Below are 25,918 nucleotides of genomic sequence, written 5' to 3'. Positions count from 1 at the left end.
CTGGATCAAATATGAACACTCACTTCTTCACTAGACTGGATGCTGTCAAAGCCACCTAGCTTCCTGTTAGAAGAATACTGCTTTGAGATGTTGACCACACTGCATATTAACTCAAAGCACAACAATGTAGTAAGTAAGAAATCACTTAGAAATGCTCTTTAAAAAAAAATTAAAAAAAAACAAAAAGAAAAAAAAGAAACGCTCTTTAAAAGATCCACTAAGTTATCATTTAACCACCTGTTCAATTCACAGACCAGTTCATAAGTAACACCCTACTCTTCTTCCTCAGCCCAGTGGAGCATTTACTTCTCTTTCCAGGTCAGTTTATAAAGACTATTCACATTTCTCCCAACCTTTTGTTATGAAAATTTTCAGACCAAGTGCAGTTGAAAGAATTTTACAGTGATCACCTGGATTATCTGCAATTTAGATCCTACAATTCAGAGTTAACTGAATTTGTTTTATCTCCAATCTGTGCATCCTCCCATCCATGAACTCAACATCCATATTTTTGGTATATTTCAGAGTAAATTGCAAACTACTACTCCTCTATGGTAAATAAGATTATTGGTTTTTAACTTCTGTTTTCTGAATTTGTACAAAGCTGGGCTGTGCCAGCCTGCCTAGATAGACTGTAAAGATCAAAGGGAAGCCTGTGGCTCTTTCTGTGGGTGGCTTATCTTCCCAACCCCCCGCCCCAGGCATTTGAACATTGGCTCTTTAATTATAGTGGTGCCTAACCTGTGCACTTGAGTTTCTAGAAAGTGGGAAAGGGAATTCTTACAAATCTAATCATAGTGTCTTCTATACTCTTTGTATTTGAGGCTGAAAAGACTCCTGCAGGTAGTGTAGGTGGAAAAATTTATAGAAAAGAAAAGAGTGGTCCCCAGGCATATAAAAAATATAGCCTATGTCTACATTTCTGGATTTCCATGTATCAAATGGGCTTAAAGCAAAATTATAACTGTAGCAACAGAGGGGTCATAGAGAATACAGATTTTCTCTGCTTTTGGACACAAAATATTCCCAGGAAGACCTTCACTATTGTCCCAATCTGTCAGTTTTAGAGGCAGAAACTACAGTGGTGAGGAATGAGATACAAGTTTTTAGCTGGCAAAGGAATGGTAGTTATCAAAATCAGAGATGGTCTTATTGGGATTTACAAAACTTGGGATTTACAAAACAATTATTACTGTGTGTTTTTACCACATGTGGTTTTCGAGCTTATGGAACATGATCCAGCAGTGTAATGACAAGCCTGAGTATAAGAGCATTCTATTAAGGATTGTTTTGCCTCCTTTTTCATGTCTGTTGTATTTACATTTAAGTTTTAATTGATGTTTTGGCCTTGTGTTTGCCCCTGAAGAGATTTTGTAAAGGCTTTCATTTTTTAATACATAAAAAGGATTATATTCCAGGTATATTAAGTAAAAAATACCCTTAAAGTCCCCAGAAATGAGATCTTGCTGGTGTAATAAAACTTTATTTTGCAATATCTATCCATTAGCCCCACAAACAAACCAAAGACATTGTCTTAGAGACTTGGGGAAAAGGACCTCAGTTTGGAAAGCGTCAATGTAAGGAACTGATTCTCAGGTGTAAGCATGGCCTGAACAGAGAGGTGGAGACAAAGTTAGAGACGAACACAAAGTGGGTGATTATTATGCTAAGCTCATTTTGAGAAACAGCATCTGAAGGAGAAAGTCCTTGACCAGTCCGAGGAGGTCGAAGCTGGCTTTTTTATCTTGGTCTTCTCAAATCAACACAAGGGGTAGTCTGACAAGGAAATGAAATCAAGGAAAGAGGCAGAGATCATATTTTTAAATGTGATTATCTGATTTTTAAAATACGGAGCCTCCCTGAATTTCATTCACTGGAGAAAATTAAATGCTCTTGGTCCCTCCGGGGATCTTAGAGATAAGAGTGTGACCATCCTGGCTTACGGATTTAGTCTGGGGAGCCTGCCTGACGGTGATGGAAAACTGTTGGCTCCACGGGTTATCTCAGGGATTAAGGCTGGTCTCTTTCACAAGAGTCAGGCAAATGCATCCCGTGATACATTTAGCCTCCAACCAGGGAAGCTGTTTATAACAGCTACGTACCTACAGGCATGAGGTGAGTAAAAATAAGCACTTATTATGTTTCACGTTGTGACTCATGTAACCTTGTAGGAATGCTCTGCGGGCTGGTAACTTCCAGTACTTATGCACAAGGCTACTTTACATCCAGGGGATCTAAAGCACATTACTATACTAATATTTAAATCACTACTTCATACTTAGAGTTCCATCTCCAAGATATCCAGATGGGAAGTAGGCATTTATACCAAGGACAGGAGGAAGAAGCATAATTTAGTAGAAAAGGATGGGAAAAGAGCAACCCTGTCCTTTTAACCAATGCATCTGGAATGAGACACTTAAAGAAATTTCTACCAAAATGATGGCTAATTGACAAGGGAAGATAATTTGATTCCATCGTTTCCGTTCACACATACTATTGTTTCAGCCCATGATGTTTTGTTTACTCTGGAAGGAAATATTTTACCCCCTCTGAGATAATTAATTTTTGTCAGCTTCACTGTTTATAAGGGAAACTGAGAAACTGTTAATTGAAATACAGAATGAGTCACTGTTTTCAGTAATTTTTGGCAGCATTCTAATTTGTGTCAATCCCAGCCTAATTATTAGATTTTTTGGAAGCAGAAAGCATATTTGATATTTCTCTTACTGATCTTTTTCTTCCTTTTTTTTTTTTAATATGTGCTGCCTGACAAAGGTTATACAGTTGATATGAACATGAGGTAAAATACCAGTACATTTGAAATACCAGGAGGTTCATTTTGTCACGCTTGGCTCATCACGCTAGCCCAGTGTTTAGAAAGCTCTCAGACTGTGGTCTTCCTCCTACCCCCAGCCCGGATGAAAAAAATGCTGTTCTTTTGAAGACCTTTTAGCTAGTACTAAGCCACGGTATATGGCCCGTCACTAATGACATCACTGAAGTAAACTTCCCAGAAGCCATCAGGGAGAAGTCGTTTGGAAATCCAATTGAATGTCACTTGTAAAGGGCAGGCTTCTAGAAGAGGTGACCAGTCATGCATTCCTGAGTTATTTGTTGTAAAAGCATTAATCACTATGAACTCATTTGCTCCTAATGTGAACACCCTACATTATTCCACAGGAACTCTCTTCCCAATGATCATTAATGTAGAGATCTGAAGCTGCTGACAATGGGCAAGGTTAATAAAATCTGTTAGATCAATGGCCAGTGTAATGGGACTGTTAATGCTTCCTAACAGAAGTGGGATCTTCCTGGTAGCGTCAGAATGAAGGCAGGCAAAGAGGCAGCTGGCTGTGCTGGCCAAACAGCCCCACCTCTCACCACCTGAAGTGGCCTCTGGATGAAGAGCGCATTGATGTCAGCTGCAGCGTGTGGCCAGGCCTCTGAAGGGGCAGCTGTGGGCTGGGGAGGGAGCTACAGGGTGGCCACAGGGACGGCTCTGCTACCGTGCTCCAGCTACCTGCCTTCCTGCGTCCTAGCCCCTGGTGGTGCTATGGACATCCTAGGACTTCGCTTCACCCCACTCTATCTATCTACACTGGGCCACCAAGGAGATGAAGGAGGACAATCAGTGATAATGGTGACAATCATGGCTAATGCTCACTGGAAGTTCTCAGAGGTCAAGGACTAAGCCCTTTACATATTCTAATCTCAACCCTCGAGGCCCTACTCTCCATGACGTGAGGACGATTCTCCATTTTATAATGGAGGAAGCTGAAGTTCAAACAGATTCAGTAACTAGTACAAGGTCAGATTTGAAAGTGTGTGCCCTTAAGCACTATGCTCCTTTATTAGTGGGAGAGCCACAGAAACTGTAGCCTAATTTCAGACCAAAGAAAGGTACAGGGTGTAACCGTTGGCCTACACACCTTGCCACTTGTACATGCATCCTGTCGGTATGTTCAGGACCAATCTTGGAAAAGTCTGTGAAAACTATGGTTTGTCTTTAATGCTGTTCACTAAGCTTTGCTACTAAAATGTGGGTACCTGGGACCTGTAACAAGGGCAATTGCTTTGTGCCACCCACCTGCAGCCTTGTTGGGGCCCCAGGAGGCCTTCTCTGCCCAGCAGAATCCTATTATTAAAATTTGTTCCTTCTCATTACACCCCTGTCTCATAAAAACTTGTCACATTTCTCTAAGGGTCTTGATCTCCTGACTTCACCCTAGCTAGTTTAGGTAGAGTAAGAAGAAGCTATGGTCTCCTGGGGATGCCTCTGAGCACAATGCGAATAGGACTGACAGCAGAGGCCACCCAGAGCCAGCACCCAGGGCCCCAGCAACATAGCCGGGCATGGGAGCACAGTGTCATGGGCTCTGGAACATTCTGAACTCCCAGCGACTATTGTAACTGAGGTGCTGACATGGCTGCCTTGGGGCTCAGAAATGGAAACTGGATGGAGTTCACAGGTGGAGGCTAAAGATGCAAGAGGCTGCCAAGAGCAGAGGAAATTAGGGACTGGGATGAAAGAGGAATGGTAGCTATAAGCATAAAAAATATAAAATCCCAACACTATTAGATGTTCCCAGTCAGCAGTGTTCCCTGCTCACCCCACCCCCAGATCTTACGAATACACATCATAAGTGCTAGACTACATGGCAGAGGATAGAAATGCAGTCGTACTGAGTAAGAGAAATTAGCACGAGGAAAATGCAGGGACAGCATTGTGGAAGATTGGGTTGGCTGTGAAGAACGCGAATGATTAGAATACAGGGAGGGAAGACATTCCACAAAGAGCGTTGGGCATGAACAAAAGTGTGAGAGTGGGAACAAGTATGCTGAGTACAAAGGAGAATGAAGGAAACAGCCTAGTTCTAGTGGATGAGTGTGTGTAAGTGTGTACGTGTGGGTGTATAAGTGTGCATGCATGTGTGTTGGAAGAGGAGAGCAGAGGGCGTGGGGAATGGTGAGGGGTAGCCCATTGCAAAGGGCCTTGGTGGCCAGACAAAGGAGTTTGGGCCAACACAGTAGGCAATAGGGAGCCACTGTAGGCCCTTGGACATCTAGGGAGCATAGTCTAAGCTAAGTTAAGGGAAGTTTCATCTGGTAGCTGCATAAGAAAGTAGATTAGAGAGGAAAGAGAAAATTAGGGACATAGGCAGCTGGGGCAGCCTAACATTATGATTTATCATTTATCATTTTCTCTCCTCCAGCACACATCCATATTGCCCTTCTCACTGGTGGAGGTCATGCTCAGGCCACATTGCTATCCCCGGAAGAAGAAAGGCCTCACTGTGTTGGCTGGCGCCAGCATTATGTACATCACCAGGTAAGAATTGCAGACAGATAATCTACCCAGGCTCTTCCTTCAGGACTATGAGGGATGCCCCTGAAGAAGCATACTGTCTTATAGGAATGCCTTTATCTTGCTTTAGCAGAGATTTAACCATTACTAAATTTTTAGGTAGGAAAGATTCTTATTGTTTGATGTTGATGCTCATGGAAATATCACATGCACTAGAGTACACAGGCGTCCATGCTCAGGCAAGAAGTCATGCGTTCCTCTCTCCCCTTCATGAAGAAGTCGTCATTGCAAAGCTATGCTTATTACTTTCCCCAAGAGAATACTGATCATTGGTTTCATTTGCAATTAAAATGTTTGGATGTTTATAGCAGCAATATCCACAAGACCCAAACTATGGAAAGAGCCCAGATGTCCATCAATAGATGAATAAAGTTTTGATATATATATATATACACACACACACACACATATATAGGTATATGTATATGTATGTGTATTTACACATACAGCCATCAAAAAGAATGAAATCTTGCCATTTGCAATGATGTGGTTGGATTTAGAGGGTATTATGCTAAACAAAATATGTCAATCAGAAAGACAATTATCATATGATCTCATGAAGATGTGGAATTTAAGAAACAAAACAGAGGATCATAGGGGAAGGGAGGGAAAAATAAAACAAGATGAAATCAGAGAGGGAGACCACTCATAAGAGACTCTTAATCAAAGGAAACGAACTGAGAGTTGCTGGAGGGGAGTGGGGAGGATGGGTGATGGACATTGAGGTAGGCACATGAGCTTGGGTAATGAGCACGGGTATTCTATAAGACTGCTAAATCACTGACCTCTACCTCTGAAATTAATAATAATTATATGTTAATTATTTGAATTTGAAGTTTTAAAAAATAAAATGGGAAAAAAATTAAAAAAGAAAAAAAGTAAAATGTTGGGGTGGATGAATAATCTGAAGCACCCAAATATATTCCATCTAAAAAAGCATTTGTCAGGTTGATCAGGCTAGGTCTGGCCCATCCTGTCTGCTTGTATTGTTATGGGCTCATTTGCATCAACATTTGGCACAAGAGCTCCTATAGGGCATTTGGGCAATTGCCTGGGGGCTTGCAGAACAGCCTAGTCAGAGGCATGAGAGGTAATTCAAGTAGCTGGCCTAGATTTCATTATTCAGCCACGTGGTGACACCAGTACTCAGAGTGCCGCTCAGTGGTCTGTAATCAAGGGAAAAGGTGTGGCCTTCCACCTGATGATTGGAAACCCCCCTCTCGATTCTGGCGCCTTCTCATCCACTACCATGCCCTTGTTCTACTGATAAGGGCATGCCAAGCATAATACCTACAGATGGAAGCTAATCATGATATTGCTTCTCCAGTCTAGATTTACATAAACTGTTCACATCTGACAATCTGGGTAATCCCCCAACCCCTCCCTATGTGGGGGAAGTTTAATTTAGGATAGGACTCTGCTAGAAATGGGAGCCAGAAACAGAACACAATCCAAAGTACTGGGGCTCTCGCCATGCTTGTTTCATTGGCTTTCACCATCTTCTGTTTCAAAGCCTATAAGCTTTGTGCCCAGAACTCAGTTGATAGCTCTTCCCTTGTGTTTTCTCCATCTCCTGCAACGTATGCACCTCCCACCCTTCTGCGCCTCTCCTTTCCCGAGTGCCCAAATCTTTCTTGCTTCTCCTCTCTTGAATAAAGAAAGTACTTACTTGCTCCGTAAATCTACCCCAAGACTGTTCTCCAGTCTTGGGCCTTTGCATTGTAACAAAGGATAACTTTTAGAGAGCAGGCGATAGTTAGGAACCTTCTGGCAGTTGATGCCTGGAGCACAGTGTTGAGAAGGATTCTGAGACCCTACCAAAAAAGAATTTTGTCATCCATCGGCAATTATCTGCCAATAGTGTAAGAATGGAGAGTGGTAAGATACATGCCATATATTTGCCATATTTGGCTTAACCCAAAGCAATAAATCCCTAAAGATAGAATATCTGGAACTTGGGGTTGGGTAAGAGTGTGTATACATCAAGATATCTTGTTGTTGTTGTTATGCATGGAACAGATGCAGGGTAGCGTCATGCTGAGTATGCATATGAATTTCCATGCTTTTGTTTTTTTGTGTGGACTTGCATCTGATTTGGTCTTCTCTGAGTGTAACTTTTGGAGTTAGTACATTAAGTAGCATTTTTTTGGTCTGTTAACTTTTTCTGCCTAACAATTTGGCAGTTGGTCATCTGTCACATCTGACTCGTGCTCTTTTATATTCAGAGACCAAGAGGGTAAAAGACCACCAAAAGCCACTGGCATTTTGGGGAGAAATCATGGTGGCCATAAAGATGAAAAGAAGCCATCAAGAGGGCTTAGCTTGTTGGTGCCTGGGCATGCGATCTGACAATGCGGGAAACGGGGGTTGGAGAAAGGAGGTGTAATGAGATGGGGGTCTGTTATGAGTGCATCCTGTGTCCATTCAGTTATTCATCAGCTCCAGGCACTGTGCAAAGCGACTGAGTTTATAGTGATGTGCAAGGCACCACGCTGCCTCTAGGGACTGTCTGAAGAGAAGAGGGTGCCCAAACTAAGGGACGAGAGAGGGAGGGGGAAACGCAGGGTGCTATGGGTGCCCAGGAGGGATGTTGGGAGCTAGCTCCTGAAGGAAATTGATGTCTAAGTTGAGACCCAAAGAATGAGAAGGAATAAGTCAAAAGAGATGTGAAAAAGACCACCAGACAGAAGGAACAACATCTGCATAGGGCTGGAGTTGCTGAGAGGAGGGCTGAATTGGAGGACAGGGAAAAGCCAGATCATCAATTCACATCAGCGAGTCTGGACTTTGAAACTGAGGGCTTCTCTGTGGGAAAGTTTTAGGAGGAGGAGTGAAATGATGTGGCTTATGTAAGAAAGATGATTGGAAAGATGACTCTGGATGAAGTGCAGTAATTGCAGAACAAGACCTGGAGGCCTATTGGTGGCATTTGTGCTAACTCGGGAGAATTGACAGTCTCAGCCAATCTGTAATTGGAATGAGAGAGGGTGAGTGGTGGTGGAGGTGACTTGGAGGTCATCCAGTGCTGGAGGCCCGAAGCCTCAGCAGAATAAACGACACACCCAAGGTCATATGGCTAGGGAAGATCAGAGCGGGACTTACACTCGGGGCTCCTATCTCCGAGTACAGTTCACTTCCCATGATATCCACACGGCCGGGTATTTGTTCAGCTCCCCGTTTGTGCAAAACACATCTGTGAAATGTGGGGGTAGGGGGGTAGAGTGGAGGTGGGGTGCAGGGAGAAGCATGCAAAAATGCTTAACCTCATTTCTATGGTCAAACTTCTGTGATGTCATGGTTCCCAGTTCTGTGCTTGGATTGGATGTTAAAGTGATACAATGGAGCGAGGGTAGAGAGAGGACAGAGACCAGTCACCAGCAGGCATGTGACTGGGTGGGCCCCAGCAGGGAGCCAAAGTGGTTTGGGATTTGGACTTTCTTGTCATTGATGAAGCACTAAATCAACATTTGGCCCATTGGGCTCCATTTTTACTAGAAGGAGGCAACTAGATTGATGTGCTGCCCTACACACCGAAGCTCCCCTGCTTCTGCCCGTCATTCCTGGCTGGGGGATCTCACACTCTGCTGCCTGCTGCCTCAACCCTTACGCAAGGCTCTGGGGCCCATGAGCCCTCACAGCCACAGATGGCCAGCAATGAAGTTCCACCAACCATGCATATCCATGGAGATGTTTTAGGGAAGTGGCCATGGGCCAGCTGTTAGGCATGCCAGTTTGGATGGTCAAATAGGGAAACAGCCTCGCAGGAATGAGGTAAAGAATATGGGCCAAGGCCAGAGTGAGCGTGAGAAACAAACATGAGTCAGAGAAAAAGGCAATAACTCTGAGCTGGAGAAGCACTGCCCTGCCGAAACCACGTTACATCGACCCAAAAATAGCCAAGACCGTGGGGACTGCCTCTAATGTGACACTTGATTTTTGTGATTTTTCAGATTGCAAAATTGGAGGGCTGGCCCATAAGTTGGAAAATAAAGCTTCGCAAAGTAGTAATAACTGTAAATCTTTCATTTCCTTTGGAAAGCATTACTCACCTATAAATGCAGTAGCTTGCTCCTTGCTCCCTTCTCTCTCACCCCTAAATACCTCACCTAGCTCTCTTTGAGGTCATGGTGAGGATCAGGAAAACAGAAATATTCCTACAGCTGGCTCTGATTCACTCTTTCATGGAACAAATATTTCCCCTAACGCAGGGCTGGTCCTGCTGGGAAAAGCCAAATTATATAAGGCCAAGCCCCTGCCTATGAGGGGGCTTTGTACTTAATAAGGGGGGGGGGATGAGCCACATGCTATAAAAACACAAGACGGGAAGGGATGACATTTAGCCAATACAAGAAACTGCGGGAACACAGAGGAGGAAGCGGTTATGTCTGGCTGGGTGGTGTGGGAAGGCCTCAGGAAAGGTGCATGTTGGATCCTGATCCTGGAGGACTGGCGGATTGCAGGGGCAAAAGGGAGAGAAAGTGAACAACAACATGGTCCCATGGCCAAAAGAGCACAGATCATGGTAGAGCAATGGTCGGCACCTCCCTAGAGCCTGACCTGCTGGTGACAGAGGCTAAGGGGAAGTGGCCTTACCACTGCCCACCCCCTGAGGCTCAGGACAGCAGGCTAGAGGCTAGACACGGTGTAGACAATGTGAGGTTTGGTTGTCACTATTTGTTTCTACAGCATGGAGGGGAAGTGGGAGCTGTTAGTAAGGTGGCTAGAGAATTCTGCTGTAAAAAGGCTGCCTTGACAGTGGTGTTTAAAACGCATCAGAACAGCAAAATGTGGGAAGCAAAATAGAATAAAATAACACACAAATAGAAATCAGTTGGAATATTCTTACCAGGAGTTTAATCCCCATGTCCTATTCTTCGTCCACAGTTATGTCATAGCTCTGGTGTCAGCCGGTGTCTGGATACTCAGAGCACCCTTTCCCTGGTTACATGTGGGCAGAACCCTCTTTTCTAAGAGCGCTCTTCTCTAAGCATGTGAGTGCTCACACCTGCCACGTTGACACCTATGCAGACCGAGAGGTCACAAGACCTAGATACCTAGCCTCCTGTGCCCAGTGCCTTCACCAGGCTCTGCTTTCAGGTCAGCTTGGCACCCCCATTGCCGACCCACCCTGCTACTGGCTGCTAATGCCCTGTGTCAGTAGAGCACTGCTAACAGCCACTGAAACAGTCCTAGCTCTTGCTCTCAGTAGACCAGAAGTCTGCAGGTGCCATAGGTGTCTCTGCTAGTGTGTAAGGTATTGCATACCGAGGACAAGCATCATGCAGACATGCAGCTATAACCCAGCAGTAAGGGAGATATTTGTAAAGTTGCTCCTGAAGCACAGTTCCCATGAGGCAAGAGCGATCGTTCCTTTCTTCTATACTATGCTCACTCAGGTGAGCTCCGACATCGAAGCTGCCTGGGCCCTCAGGTGTAGCAATCCACTAAATTTATACAGCCATTGACATACACACTCACCTGTGTACTATACATATAGATATCTTACCTCTAGGATACATTAAAAATTGCCAGAGGGATACACGAAGCTGAGTTCCCAGATCAGCCCCTACTTCCACTGGTGCATTATGGTGAGTTCCTGTCCAGAGCCCCTGTTACTTTTTCCTGGGCATAAATACAACCTTGGTCTGGGGCTGTCTGGATGCATCATAGTTGCACAACCTTGATTCTTGAGATCAGAATTCCAGCCCCATTTTCCACAGTACATCTTAACCCCCAGGTAAATTAATATGTGAAATAAATGTGAAGATCACACACACACACACACACACACACACACTCACACACTCTTATTATCAGCACTTGGAATCCAGGGCCAGCCAGGATGCAGACAGGTAGCAGGTGAAAATGGGGGAGCCAGAGAGGACATGGCCATTTGCTGTCCTCATGATTCCTGAGCAAACCTCAGCTCTCTCTCAACCAGAATGCCTGTTGGAGAAATTAGCAGCAAGACCAACCTACAGAATGATACCGTGGGTGTCAGGACAGAGGGCAGCCCTGAGACACATTGTGGAGGGAACAGAACAGGTTTTGTGGAGTCATTGGCATGCCATGAGCAAAGGAGAAGGAAAAATCAAGGAAAATTCTATGAATTTTTGGCTGTTGGACTGGGAAGATGGTGGGTGCACTAATAGAAGCAGAAGCATACTTTCAGGGTATAAGTAAAAGATTGCATTTAAAATCCCATATCTGGGTCCTATTCTGGTTTAATTGGTTTAGGATAAGTCCTAAAGTCCTTTTAAGGTCCCCAAGGCAATTCTAATCTTCAGCCAAGGTTGGGAACCACTTGCCTAGAAGAACTTCTGTTTGGACATTCAGACCGGGCCCTCCCAAGAGAGGTGGGACAGTGGAGATCCAGAGAGGGAACCCTCCTGGTGGGATGAGATTACTGAAGAGATAGAGGCAGGGGAAGCTGGGAGAGATAGAGAGGGAGAGGGGGGAGGGGAGGGAGGAGGAGGGAAAGAGGAAGAGAGAGAGGGGAGGAAGAAGAGACAAGAGACGGAAGGGGGAGGAGGGAAGAGAGAAAGGGTGGGGAGAAGGGTGGAGCCAGGGAGACAAGGAGAGGGGGAGAGGTAGAAAGTGAATGAGGAGGTAATGCCCTCGCCCAAGGAGCTGAGGGGGCAAGGGGAGCAGCCAGGTAGCAAAGAATGATCAGATGGTAGCAAACCGAGAAGGTACAGGAGTCCTTTTTGTAGCTTAAGGCTGGCAGGTGTCTTCAATGTGCCATTGCTCACATGTGTGACTGGGAGCTATTTGCAGAGAAGAGTACAAAGCCTGAGAGGGCAGGTGAGCAGAGGGGTGACATGGGAGTGCCTTGCAAAGGCAACAATAGGCTCCTCCGTCCCTACCTTAAGGAATCGCCAGGTCCCAGCTGTTGTCAGGGACATTTTCCTTGTAGAAAATCTGCTAACTTGTTGCATTTCTTGACAAAATGTGAATCCAGGTTGTCCCTGTCTTCTGGCCTCCGATGCAACTGTGACCATCTGACATGCTTCTGTAGGAAGTCGGCCTGAAAATATGGGACCAGAGAGTCCTTTAGTTCTATTTTTCTGCTGGGCAAGGGAAAGAGAGCGTGAGTGTTAGCACTTTAAGAATTACATGCAGAAAGCCCATAAAACCCCTCGTTATCGACTCGTCCCTAACCCATAGACTTCCACTGCTATTGTACTGATGAGACAAGAAAATATGGATTTTATGATTACCGCTGGATGCTGCAAGATTTACGATGAGAAAATTATAAAAGATTAATTTCTAGCTGCCAGTCTATACCTGCCCAGCCTAACTCACACAGATTCACATGGCAGATGGCTCTAGGACACATAATATTGCTCTCAGAACTGAGGAAAAGAAGTATTGGTCTCTTCAAAGTAATAATGAAGTGAGCAATAGATTAACTAGAATTTGGAAGATCATGGATCCATCTGAGTTTCAGAGGCTGCAGTGTTCTTGGTGGATCAGGCAACTGAGAGCTTTCTGCAGCAGCCACAGGGAACTGCAGCTAAAGGGAACTATGGGTGCTAGTAGAACCGCCACAAAGAGCCATTCATTTAAAGATCTAAAGAAATTGGGACGCCTGGGTGACTCAGTGGCTGAGCATCCACCTTTGGCTCAGGGCGTGATCCCCAGGTCCCGGGATCGAGTCCCACATCGGGCTCTCTGCAAGGAGCCTGCTTCTCCTCCCTCTGCCTGTGTCTCTGCCTCTCTCTGTGTGTCTCTCATGAATAAATAAATAAATAAAATCTTTAAAAAAAAAAAAAGAAAAAATACCTAAAGAACTTGCCATCTTCCCAGCACTTGGGAAACAGATGTGCATAATAGATATGATCCCTGCCCCATTCCAGGCTACTGAGGAAGACAGTCAAATAAGCAACAAAGGAAAGTTCATGGTAAAGGAAGTAAGTGGCACAAGAACCTAACCGAGTGAGTGTTACAGGATCTTTGGGAATTCTTTTCTAGAGAAATGGACTTTTAAGTTGAGACTTGAATTGTAAGTAAGGTTCAGCTAGGCACAGAGCAAGGAGAAGCGTGTCTCAGGGAGTGAAAAGGTCAGAGGTGTTCCAAGCAGAGACAACAACATGAGTGAAGACCCAGAGCTGCAGAGCTTGGTTCGTTTAAGAAACAGAAAAGGATCCAGTATGGATAGGCTGTAGACCTGAAGACTGACAGGTGGGCAGGGAAGACCAGGTAGGCTGGGTAAAGGAGTTTGGGTATTCTCCTAAGGGGGTTGGTGCGGATTCCCTGGAGGCAGAGGAGTGCCATGAGCAGATTTCTCTTTGGGAAAGATTACTGGAGTACTGGCAGCCTGTGGTATGGAAAGTGGATTGAAGGGTGCAAGAAAGCCCAGCAAGTAGACAATTATAGAAACTCTTCCAGATGAAGGGGCCTGGAATGGAGTACAGTGGACATTTAGATGTGGTTTCATGGGATCTGACATGGGGCTGGGAAGAGCTGATATTGACTAAGAAGACAGTGACAAATTCCATTTTGGCCTCCATCTTCCCTTCCTTCCTTCCTTCCTTCCTTCCTTCCTTCCTTCCTTCCTTCCTTCCTTCCTTCCTTCCTCCCTCCCTCCCTCCCTCCCTTCCTTCCTTCCTTCTTTCCTACCTTCCTCCCTCCCTCCTTTCACTCCTTTCCCTCCTCCTCCTCCTTCTCTCTCCCTCTGCCCTCCTCCTCTCAACATAAATTTCAGCAAGCCATAAAGAAGTGATCCCACCTGAGTATAAGCATCTCCTCACCCAGGCCTCTCACTGCCCTGCACGAAACAATTGCACTCTTGCCTGATAGCATATTTGTGTTTTCATTACTTTTCCGCTGACAGTTAACACACCTATAACTTTCTTTGCACTTTCTCTGTGAAGCTACAGACTTCGTTAACTTACCTCAGGAACTTTCCTTTGCGGAACCTTATGCTGAAAGAAACAAAAATGAAGTAAATAAAGAGAAACTTTCCAGGCCTCTAGGGGAATGTCCTTATTTGCAGACTATCTTATATAAATGTGCATGGAAACCAGGAAGCCCTAATTTCTAGTATACAAAGTCAACAAAGTGAACTAATTAAAACAATCTGTTTGGAGTGCATTCAGGTCTCCTTGTTGACCCCAAATTCCTCGCCCCAGCTCCCTGGGGATTTACTTTCTGTCCCGTATACCTTTCCGGGCTTGTCATGAGAAGCAGCCATACAGGAAAGAAGTGCTGTGGATACCCTTCTCACGTACATGCCCATGTGATGCACGCGTCACAGGATCCCAATGTTGGTTTAGTAATGATAATGTGGGGCAGGAAAATTCCCACCCAAAATGTGTTTCTTTGGCATGAGATCTATTTTAGGCTGATTATTTTTAAGGAACAGAAGGCTCAGGAAAAAACTTTGACCTTCCCCCAACTGCCCGAAAGAATTTAGATAGAGGGTCTGCTCCAAGAAGGAAGATATCACCATAGATAAGCACAGTGGAAAATGAACGAGGTGAGGCAAAGTCTGTTTAAAGTTATTTATTTATTTATTTATTTATTTATTTATTTATTTAGAGTGTGGTGGGGGGGACGAACAGAGGAAGAGAGAGAGAGAGAGTAAGAATCTCAAGCAGACTCCACACCTAGCATGGAGCCCAATGCACGGCTGGATCTCACGACTCTGAGATCATGACCGGAGCTGAAATCAAGAGGCAGATGCTTTACTGACTGAGCCACCCAGGTGCCCCAAATATCTGTACGCACTAAATAGTAAATCCCCATTCCCTCCTTCCCATAAGCCCTGGCAGCCACCATGCTACTTTCTGTCTCTGAATTTGGTGACTCTAGGTACTTCAGATGGGTGGAATCACACAGTATTTGTTCTTTTGTGACGGGCTAATTTCATTTAAAAGAATATCCTCAAGGTTCATTCATGTTGTGGTGTGGGTCAGAATTTCCTTCTTTTTTAAAGTTTAATAATATTCCATTGCATATCTATTCCACATTTTATGTTCCTGTTCATCCTTAGATGGCCACTTGGGTGCTTCCATGTATTAGCTATAGAGAATAATGCACCTATCAACACTCTCTTAGAGTTCTTGCTTTCAATTCTTTTGAGAATATATATATAGGGAAGTAGAATTACTAGATAATATGGTCATTCTGTGAATTAAACTAAAAAATTATTTTTTTTGAGTAACTGTCACACTTTTCTATAGCAGTTAAGCTGTTTTACATACCTACCAACAGTGCATAAGGGTTCCAATTCCCCCACAACCTCTCCAACACATAATATTTTCTAGATAGTAGCCATCCTAATGGGTTTGAAGTTATCTCTCATAGTTCTTTTTTTAATTTATATATTCATGAGAGACACAGAGAGAGAGAGGCAGAGACATAGGCAGAGGAAGAAGCAGGCTCCATGCAGGGAGCCTGACATGGGACTCGATCCCGGGTCTCCAGGATCACACCCTGGGCTGAAGGCGACATTAAACTGCTGAGCCACCTGGGCTGCCCTATCTCTCATAGTTTTGATTTGCATTTGCCTAATGGTTAGTGATGTTGTGTATCTTCACATGTTAGCCATTAGTATATATCTTCTTTGGAAATAGGTCTATTAAATATTTTGCCCATTTTTAATTGGGTTGTTTAGTTTTTTATTGCTGTTGTTGAGTTGGGGATGTTCTTTGTATATTATGGATATTAATCCTCTATCAGGCATATGACCAAAAACATTTTTTCCCATTCCATAGATTTCCTTTGCAACTGATTGATTGTGCTTTCTGATGTACAGAGATGGCCACTTAAATTTCATACCATAGGTGCCCCCCTTACCTCACCCTAGTCCTGAGCTTCATATTAGTCCTTGTCTCTTCCACAAGCATTTGACAAATCTGAAGTATTTAAAACAACCAAGAGTACACTTGGGTTTCTGAAAGTTTAATTAAGCTCAGAATTTTATTCTTCTGTCTGAACTCTTTTGATAACCAGAGGTATCCAAATTTGAATGTTGTTTCTGAAGTATGACCTGGCATATCTTAATTGTTATAAGAGGTAGGGAGCTTCAACGGAAGGTTGCTAGGAGCCCCCTGTGCCGTGCCTAAGAAGAGAGAAGCTTTAGAACTCTTATTAAATGATCACAATGGACCAGGCACAGTGGACCAGGCATTTTACATGTGTTAACAACTCCCTTAATCCTGATGACAGCTTTATAATATGTATGCTGTTTGCACCCCCACTTTTCATATGATGATAAGGGACAGAGGGGCTGAATAAATTGCTGAAGGTAAGACAGCTAATAGGTGGTAGAACTAGGATTTGGATCATAGAAGGCTGCTTCCAGATTCTGTCCTCTTAACCAATTTTAAACTGTAGTTGATATATCATCTTCCCCATATTTAATTTTAAAAGTTATTTCAGATTTTGGCATCTTCCAGTGCGGTTGGTTTCCAGCATACTGCATTTGCAGGCTCTGCTTAGACATCGTGGCTCCTCTCCTAGCATTTCTTTTCCTTCTCTTGGCTTCCAGAACTGACTTCTATTCTATCCTCACATGAGCAGGATCTGAGCCTCCTGTAAATCCATCCTTTCCTCCTGAACACTCTATCCACAGCTCTATTCATGAACTGAAATCAGGGCTAACAGCCAAACCCCTCCTACCTCTAAAAAGCATATTGTAATGGAGCAATAATGCTCCATCTCTGTCTCTCCTACCCCACAGACTCAGAGGGCTAATTAAAAGCTGCACCTGACTCTTAGGTACAGAAAAGCAAACCCCACTTGTCTGGCTAAGAGCCAGCAAATGATGCCCTCTTAGCAGGTTCAATGTCTCAGCAGGTCATACCTCTCAGAGCAAGGAAGAACTCATGTCCTCACATACTCTCTTTGGCTGATGATCTGTTTGATGTTCTCCCATAGTCTTTTACCAACATTGAATTTTAATAGATTAGGTAAAATCACAAAGCCCTGCTTATGAAATAGGAGGTCTCTTTGAATCAAGTCTATTCATCCAGAAAAGAATCACTTTTGTAGGTTTGTGGAGCACCTCAGCTGTTGACAAATGATCCCCATGGCTTCTTTTTATCTACTTTGGGCTCCAGAACCCCATTGATCTTGAGGATAAAATGGCTCCACCACCAACCCACCCCTGTCATCCTAATTATTGTGACTTGTCATTTTCTGCAGGGTCCTATGGATCTACTCTGACACGGGTACGTGGGTGTATCCTGTGTTTGCCAAACTCAGCCCGGTGGGTCTAACAGCCTTCTTCTCTCTCAGCTACATCTTTAGTGCTGGCATCTATCTACTTGGAGAGAAACTCAACCACTGGAAATGGGGTCAGTTTATTTCTCTTTTACCTACAGACACATTCCTTCCTTACACTTTCTCCACTCCTCCTGGAAACAGGACAAACCAGTCCAAAAGCAGAAGGCAGTGATGCTTGATGCCTTTGTCCAAAGGATTCAGTCAGACAGGTCCTACCAAAGTAGCAAAGTGAAGGCCTGGGGGAAGTTTGAATTTTCTCAAAGGACCCCTTCAAATTATGTCCCCACCTCCCCCAACCAATACCTCATTTAATTTCAAGGCTAAAAATAATCTTGTTTAGAGAGCTCAGGACCCAGAGAGCAAGGTGTCATCATCCCCAGCATGAAAAAAATGAACTCAGGGTCTTCTTCCCTTAAGTGAGGGACTGAGGGATACAAGCTGCTAGTGTCAAAGTTTCCTTTTTCGAAGGATAGGATCCAGATGAACCGCTTCATTCTTCCAACCTCAGCTATGCCTTCCCAGATGGTCTCCTATCCTTCTCCCATTAGGTTGCTTCTAGCCCATAGTAAAACATTCACCAGATAAATTCACATCCTATACTTGAGATAAGAATTGTCATTTAAACAGGGTCTTGGGCAAAGTGAATATGTCAGCAAGCTAAGCTTTCTAATTATAAGTAGCTGGAATCATGTTGCTTCTTAACTCAGCTGATTTTAAAATGGAAGATTTTATTCTCTTCCTTGCTTCCCCCACAACCCCCACCCCCAGAATATTCTTTTGTTGAAATGGTAGGTATTAAAAAGTCAGGTTGCAAAATAATCATGTTTTTTTCCCTACCCAAAGGGAAGTGCAGGAAGTATACCCTGATTTTGTATATAAGGAAGCAAGAGTCACACACAGTCCCCCACATCACACGCCCACATGCCATTCTGTTCTATCAAAATAGAAATGGCACAAGTGGCATCTTCCGCCCAATCTATGAACTGGTGTGAAAACATAAGCCCATGTACGCAAAAACAAAAAAAAAACCCAAAAAACAAAAAACAAAACACGACATATTTCTGAGAGGAGAATGAGACCCTGGGGAAATAAGCATGCAATTTGGCTTTTTCACATGTTTTCTACCCTTGGAGAATGTAACGGGTTGGGGAAATCTCAAAGGCAATATCCTTGAAAGCAAACACTTAAAAAAAATGAAATACTAAAATTTACTCCCCAAATCAGGATTCCAAATCACAGGAAATTATCCAAAGGGGGGAAAAATGTGTTGACATTTTAGATGTGTTGACATCTAATTCTAACTAGTTTGGCTCCTTGAAGTTCTTGGTAAGGATTTTTGATGCCTTCCCCGAATCTATATTTAAAAAAAAAAAAAAAAAGAAGGAAGAAACTAATCCATTTGAAATTTGCAGAGAGAAACGTGATTACTCAGAGCTTACAGAACAATAACTTTTTAAAACAATTGTATTGAATTCAATAATGATTAATTTCTAAGTTGTTACTCTACAGTGACTTTTAGACATCCGTTGAATTAAAAACTTTTTCAACCAAATTTAGTATTATTTTTAACACAAAGATCTTTTAAGTAAGCTTCATTGGTTAAGAACTACATCCAATTTTTCACTACAATAGGTCCCAATGAGCAAATAAGTTAGCATCAGCATGTGGACTGTCATATATGCAAATGCTTATGTTAATGTGAGTGGCAGAGATACGTGTAGGTGGCCATGTGTCCTTCTCCTCTCTCTAGATTTTTAACTCCTTAAAGAACAGATTGGGCCAAAAGTCCTATATGGCATCAGAATAGGATCATAAACGGGTTAAGTTCTAAACAGACCATAACTATAAAAGGTCTAGTAAGAATTAAAAGAGAAATTCGATCACTTAACATTCCAGTTGCAGTGAACACTTTAAACTATCTAAAACTAAACAGAGCTATCTATGTGAGCACGTTTTCCCATGTCTTATTCTGCTTAAAACACTTTAAATCTTCCCCAGTTTACAGATGAACGTCCAAACTCTTGGAATGACACACAAGGGTCTCTGTGAGCCAGTCCCTGCTGTGGCTTTTGCTTTCTTTTTTCTAAATGTGTGCCCCAGCAGCTTGTTTTCTTTACCCATTGATGTCGTCCCTGTCTTCCATGGCTTCAGTCTTTCACATCCCCCCAGTCTTTGCCTGTCTCACACCCACTTAATCATATCAACTCACCTCTTTCAGCAAGCCTCCTATGGTCTGCATGGACATAGGTTTTTACACAAGACACTGAGTTCTGTAAGGGTTAGGAGTGTGTCTTATTCATCATTCACTCTCAAGTATCCATTAGCTTATCCAATGGATCAATCAATGCAGACAGAGGGTATCTAAGAACTCTCCTCTCTAAGCATTAAATGGGACTTTGTGCACAGGGCTTCTGGAAACAGTGGTCAAGGAGTGACTATAATGGTTGGAGATTAAAGTATCGGGCAGAGAGGTTAAGGAGCATAGATGGTGACACTATGGTATATTGTTTGGAGAGCGGTTGAAAAAGAGATGTGTGTTAGGACAGGCAGTGCAAAATAGGGGGAGGAACACTGGAATAGAAATCAAGAAAACCAGGATATGTCTCTCAGCTAGCCTCAAACCAGCCATGTAGGCTGTGTCAATTCACTTCGACTTCTCAGTGATGGGATGACCTCAAGTCAGTGGACCACCCATGCCAGGATATGGTGAATGCCTGCCATGCCAGTGTACATGTAGTTTAGCATTGCCCAGGCTTGGACAATCAGTCACGTGGTTCTTCTATCTCTGAGTTCTTCTCCAAACCTGTTCTGGATCTATGGAGAGATGTAAACAGCTACCTTCTCTGTCCAAATCCAGAACTAATCCTACTTTGTCACCTCTTTTCACACCTGAGCTCCCTTGGATGAGAGCACAACTTTAAGGAGTGCTTTGGTGACCAGTAGGAGGCAGTAGTTGGGAGAAAAGCTCTGTGCCAAACTGCCTGGGTTCCTATCTTGGTCCTACTACTGGTAGACCGATGACACTGGGCAAGACACTAAATGTCTTTAGTGTTCCAGTTTTCCTTGTGCATCATGGAGACAATACTAGCGCCCTCCGCCTAACATCCTCGAGGACCATAAATGACTTGAGAAGTGTCAAGTGACTAGAACAGGGCCTGACACATAGGAGTCATTGCTGTTAATCTCACTTATTCTCCCCCTCAAAAGTCAGACTTTCCTATATGGGTATTCTAATCCTCTCCTTCGATTTTATGCATCGCTTACCAATTTCCCCAGCTGAAGGCGATGAAGAGCAACAATCCCATAGCAGAGTAAAAATTGACAGAGAGGGAGCAGTTATTGAAAAATTAAGAGGTCAGATTAATTGAGGCTAGAATTAATTGGAATCGCTGCTTCTGAAATCCTGAGACACAGTGTGGTCTGGTTAGGAATTACCATCCAAGTACCAAGTGGTCAAGAAATATCAGTCAAGGCCCATCTAATTTGTAAGGATCTCTCTAGCAGTAGTCCTTGACCTTTACTCCACATTATAAAATCACTGAGGGAGTTTTAAAAATACTAATTCTCATGTCCATCCCAGACCAATTCAGTCCTTATATGTGGAGATGGGGACTTGGCATTGACATTTTTAAAAGCTGTCCCGTTATTTTAATCTGCAGTTATTGTCAAGAGCCACAATCTCGGAGTAGCGCTTCCCAAACCTGTATGTGCTTCCAAATCTTGTTAAAATGAGGCTCTTGTTAAAATATAGATTCTTATTCAGTAGATCTAAGGTATAGTGTGGGATTCCACCCTTCTAATGTGTACATGCAAAGATTCTGATGCTGCTAGTCTGTGGCAGTGATGGCCACACTCGCTGAATGTCTACCCACTTTCTACCTCCTCATGTGTCATGTCAGAGAGGAGTGAGAAAGGCAATAATAAGCGATGATGTCAATAATCAAATGTGAACTCGGATACTGGGTGTCATACTTCAGGAATGCGTAGAAGCATGGATCTGGCCCCATGTATCAGTGAGACAAATGCTATCAGGCTCTCGGGAAGGTCCAGATGGTCTGCAAGAAGATGCTGTGACACACAAAGCTCTTAAGAGTTTCCAGAGAGCCACCATGCATGACTTTCACCATCTCACTCCCTTCCCTGTGCTAACTTTTATGTGTCATGGGACAGAGGCTGAACAAGCACAGGGTCACTTACTGGGACCACATACCCACCAGGAAAGATTCAATTTCTACTCTTTGGGCAGAGTTAGATGGAACATAGATTTCAAACAATAGTAGAATCGGGCAAGGGGAAGCAGTCTCTGGCAGATCATTGTAAGCTTGGCACACCATGTCTGAGCACCTAGGGATGCCCCAGATACAGTCTTTCTATCCCGACTGGGGGAAAAAGGGCTATCAAAGGGTTCCTGTATACTCTTCCTTGTTTGTCTGCCTCTTGAGCACTGAATTTTTCTTCTTTCTTTCCTTCTTTCCTCCCTTCCTCCCTCTCTCCCTCCCTCTTTTCCTCCCTCCCTCCCTCCTTTCTTTCTTTCTTTCTTTCTTTCTTTCTTTCTTTCTTTCTTTCTTTCTTTCTTCTTTCTTTCTTTCTTCTTTCTCTTTCTTTCTTCTTTCTTTCTTTCTTTCTTTCTTTCTTTCTTTCTTTCTTTCTTTCTTTCTTTCTTTCTTTCTTTCTCTTCCTGGATAAGGCACAAGAATGCTGATATCAAGACTTTCTTCCTCAGGAAGAAAAACACACCCACAAGATATATCAGGCACATAAGGGAGCTAAGCACCTCCAGGCCAACATGGCATGGCCTCTTATATGTATGTGTGGCTGGAGAGGCAATCAGCTTATCTCTGACCCATGACCCCTCTTTTAACATTCCTGAGGGACATGTGCCAGGAGTCAGGCTATCCTTTGTCAGGGCCTGAGACCATAAATCCTTTCCCTCCTAAGGAGAGTTCATAAGCTGAAAATTCTAGTCTAACCAAGTGACTTTGTGTCTATGGCTTAGACAGAATGACATTAAAACCTTCCTTTAATACTATTTTCTCTAGGCCACACTTTTTTAAAGGGAGATTTTTATTGTTGAAAGCTGCTTAGAGGTCATCTAGTCTACCTCTTTGGTTTTATCCATGAAGAAATTTAAATTTTTTTCTGTCTTGCATGTTGTCCCTGATCATTTCACAACAAAAGATTCTTATAAGGAGATGACTCCATGTGTATTTCTAAAGCAAGGTTCTATGGAAGCAACATTCAGTCAATAACAGAAATATATCTCCTTTTTGCCTTTCTTGCCCTAATTTCATCTCCCTCAACTCAAACAGAGTCCATGTTGGATTATTTCTTCTCCTTCTTTCACTGCCTTTTTTCCCACAAGGATTTCTCCAGCCAGAACCTCAGCTCCATCTCCTTCCTGCTATGTCTGCACTGAAACTTTTACTCATTCATGTTCAAATCTCATTCTTCTAACACCTCATATCTCCCCAACCATCTGCCTTCTCACCCTTTTCCAAGCCAACCCACGGAAACTAGGCAAATGTTCTTCAATTTTTCAGTTCAAAGTCTAGCAGCAGTAGCTTTTGTGATTGTAGATACATAGGTGTAAATCTTTGTGAGTATAATGTTTCTACTTACTCTATTTTCTGACTATTGGAATAATAAGGAATATAATTACATATGGTATCCATAGTGATGTTGATTAAAAGAATGGTTTTTTTGCCATGACAGCAGAAAACGTTTGGATCTTACACAAGACAAACATTAAATGTTTGGCCTAAAATATCTCTATTTCTTGGTACTATCTAACACAGGATAAAGAAAGGACTAAAATGAATCGGGGATGGACTTAGCTTCCTAACTGCCAACTAGGAGGCATTCCACTAGAAAAATTGCCTTTCTATGAAGAAAAGAGGGATAAGAAACAACACTATTTCCCAGTTAGAATATGAAATTCATGTTGTGAACTTTGTTTAGGCTAATATGACCTATTACTAAGTCCACAGCTCCTTAATCTCGAGCCATGTATTGTGGAATCATGGCCAGAGATAGATTCTGAGGACTCAGAGAAGCCCATAGACTGCTCAACTCCAGGAAAATGCAGGACCCCACCAGCTAGAAACAAAAAGATAAATATGATTTCTGTGATGTTCACACCATGTAACTCACTACAGAAGAAATGACTGTTGGAAGTCCACCCAGAGACACATTTTGGGATGATGCCTTCTCTAATGGATTTGTGGGTCCATGGACATGTTTTAGTGCTCTCTGTCTAGCTGCTTAGTGTTGGATGTGGGAGACTCTGATCTCAGGGAAGAAGCCACCTGCTCTCCTCTCACAAAAGAACTTCCTGCCACCACTTCCACTCCTGGGCTCCTTCTCTCTATGCCTTCAGTTTCTGTTGTGTTTCTTCAATGGAGATGTACTCTCCAGTCCTTGGCACCTGGGGTTGAAGGAGCGTGGTTGTGATTACAGTTACACTTGAGGGGCTGGGGGTTGGTAAGCAGCATAGAATTTTTAGGAGCCTTCAGAGGTATGGCAAGACTCAACAAAGTTGTGAAGTTGATGTTGCCCAAGCTCTTAAAATGAAGGAATTAATGTGTCATTTAACAGGAAAGGGATTTATTACAGGCATTGAGTGTATGCTTCAGAAAAGAGAAGGTTCTGGGCTTGTACTTAGAGCCTAAAGTGCAGAAGACCTCTCAGGGGAGGAAAGAATCCACATCAAAAATGAAAAATAAGTGGGAGCATAAATGAAAATGATGTGAAGCCTGTAAAGCTAGATAAATTAGTAAGGCTTCCCTGGAGTGACTGAGGGTATCTGGATGGATGAGTAAAAGAAGAAGAAAAGAGAGGACTGTCCTTAAAAATGTTGATAGGCATGAATACAGGATGGCCCCAAGGGCTGTGTGATTAAGAGTTGGCTGTCCTAGAAAAGCAGTGTGATGAGGGAGTCTTCTAATCATCAGTCACTACAACCTCTGAGAAGGGAAACTCTAGCAAAATAAAATTAGTAGAAGATATTTAAAGGCATAACTGATGGAGGGGGCAGGATTTGAAGGATGAAGCATGAAAGTAGGAGCATGAGATTGCTGTGGCATCAAGCCAGAACTAACAGGGCTCTGGAGTGGGCAAGGAGAGGCTGATTTGAGAAAATTTTTCTAAGTAGGATTGAAAACATTTACAACAGGTGGAAAGAATAATGCATTAATGAAGTGTTAGAAATTCCAGAGTTTATGCAAAGATTTATGATCAATAAATACAGAGGTGCCAACTTGTTGGCTGAACGGAAGTCATTCTAGAAATCTAGTGCTATAATTTCAGTAGAAGAAAGCCCTTCTAATGAGTTTACTAAAATTTAATCAATATGTCAGTACTTTTCCATTTGGGCTGATAATTTGATTTGGGGAGAGGTCATAAAATGAACCCTAATTAGGTGAATATCCACTCTTCTATTTCTTCTCTAATTTGATGTCTCTTCGTCTCCATTTGCACAATCTCAGAGTTTGTTGATGGGTAGTGTACAGCTTTTAAACACTTGGCCAAGAGCAACACCAATCACAATAGACCTGTAGAAGCCCATGAAGGCAAAGGCACCATCAGTCAACAAACTAGCTGTGAGTCAAGCACCAAGCGGGGTCAACAGAGCTGCTTCTTGCTTTTTCTGTAGAGGTGCTTGCTAGGTTTTCAGAACTTTGTAAAGTACATCTTCTTGCCCTGGGCTAAGTGTCCTCAACTTTCTACTGCCCCAATTCAGGGAGCATGTCTGCTTGCACAAAATTACCCATTATAGAAACCCTGGAGTCTGATGTCTCTCTCTCTTCATCATACAGGTGACGCGATGCAGCCAAGGAAAAAGAGGAAATGATCACAGGCCATTTTCCAAGAACAAAGGAGGAAAAAAACATGAGAGTTTTTGGTTTTGGTTTTGTTTTTTTCTGGTTGAGGGAGGTGGTGGAGCAACAAAAGAAGGTAGAAAGGACAGAGAATGACATTTAAATGTAATAAGAGTGTTTATGAAGGTAGATTAATTTGGGGACTCTTCGTTTTTTCAAAGTTTACTGGACATGCAAGAAACAATAACTGCTGTCTCAGAATCTGTTAGCTTCGTCTGGCCTCTGTGGTCAAAATCCAGCCAAAGGCAAAGGAACCTTGCACAAACCCGGGGTTAGAGAATGTTTAGAGAGGGAAATAATTTAGGATCACTGAAACTATTCACCTTACCAAAGAGTGTGTTGAGGACCTAGCTGAGAAGTAACCTGCATGAAGCCAAAGAGCTAATGTCAGAACCAAGACAATAGCATTTAGCCCCCAGATCTTCTAACTCCCATCCTCTGC

The 25,918-nt window shown here is 43.1% G+C and overlaps 1 protein-coding gene across 1 annotated transcript in view; it reads left to right on the top strand.

The window, feature by feature from the left end:
* Window positions 1-25,611, top strand: part of LOC112658313 (androgen dependent TFPI regulating protein) — a 62,004-nt gene extending 36,393 nt beyond the window's left edge. Inside the window, exons 5-7 of the mRNA XM_025444396.3 lie at window positions 5,214-5,329; window positions 17,519-17,670; window positions 25,414-25,611. Coding sequence (XP_025300181.1) covers window positions 5,214-5,329; window positions 17,519-17,670; window positions 25,414-25,448 — 303 coding nt within the window. The 3' untranslated portion in view covers window positions 25,449-25,611. The remainder of the gene's footprint in view (window positions 1-5,213; window positions 5,330-17,518; window positions 17,671-25,413) is intronic.
* The last annotated feature ends 307 nt before the right edge of the window (window positions 25,612-25,918 follow it).

This window comes from Canis lupus, chromosome 35 (assembly GCF_003254725.2).
Source record: "Canis lupus dingo isolate Sandy chromosome 35, ASM325472v2, whole genome shotgun sequence".
Taxonomy (NCBI): Eukaryota; Metazoa; Chordata; class Mammalia; order Carnivora; family Canidae; genus Canis; species Canis lupus.
Note: the sequence above shows the minus strand (reverse complement) of the source record. Positions and strands in the feature narration are given on the sequence as shown.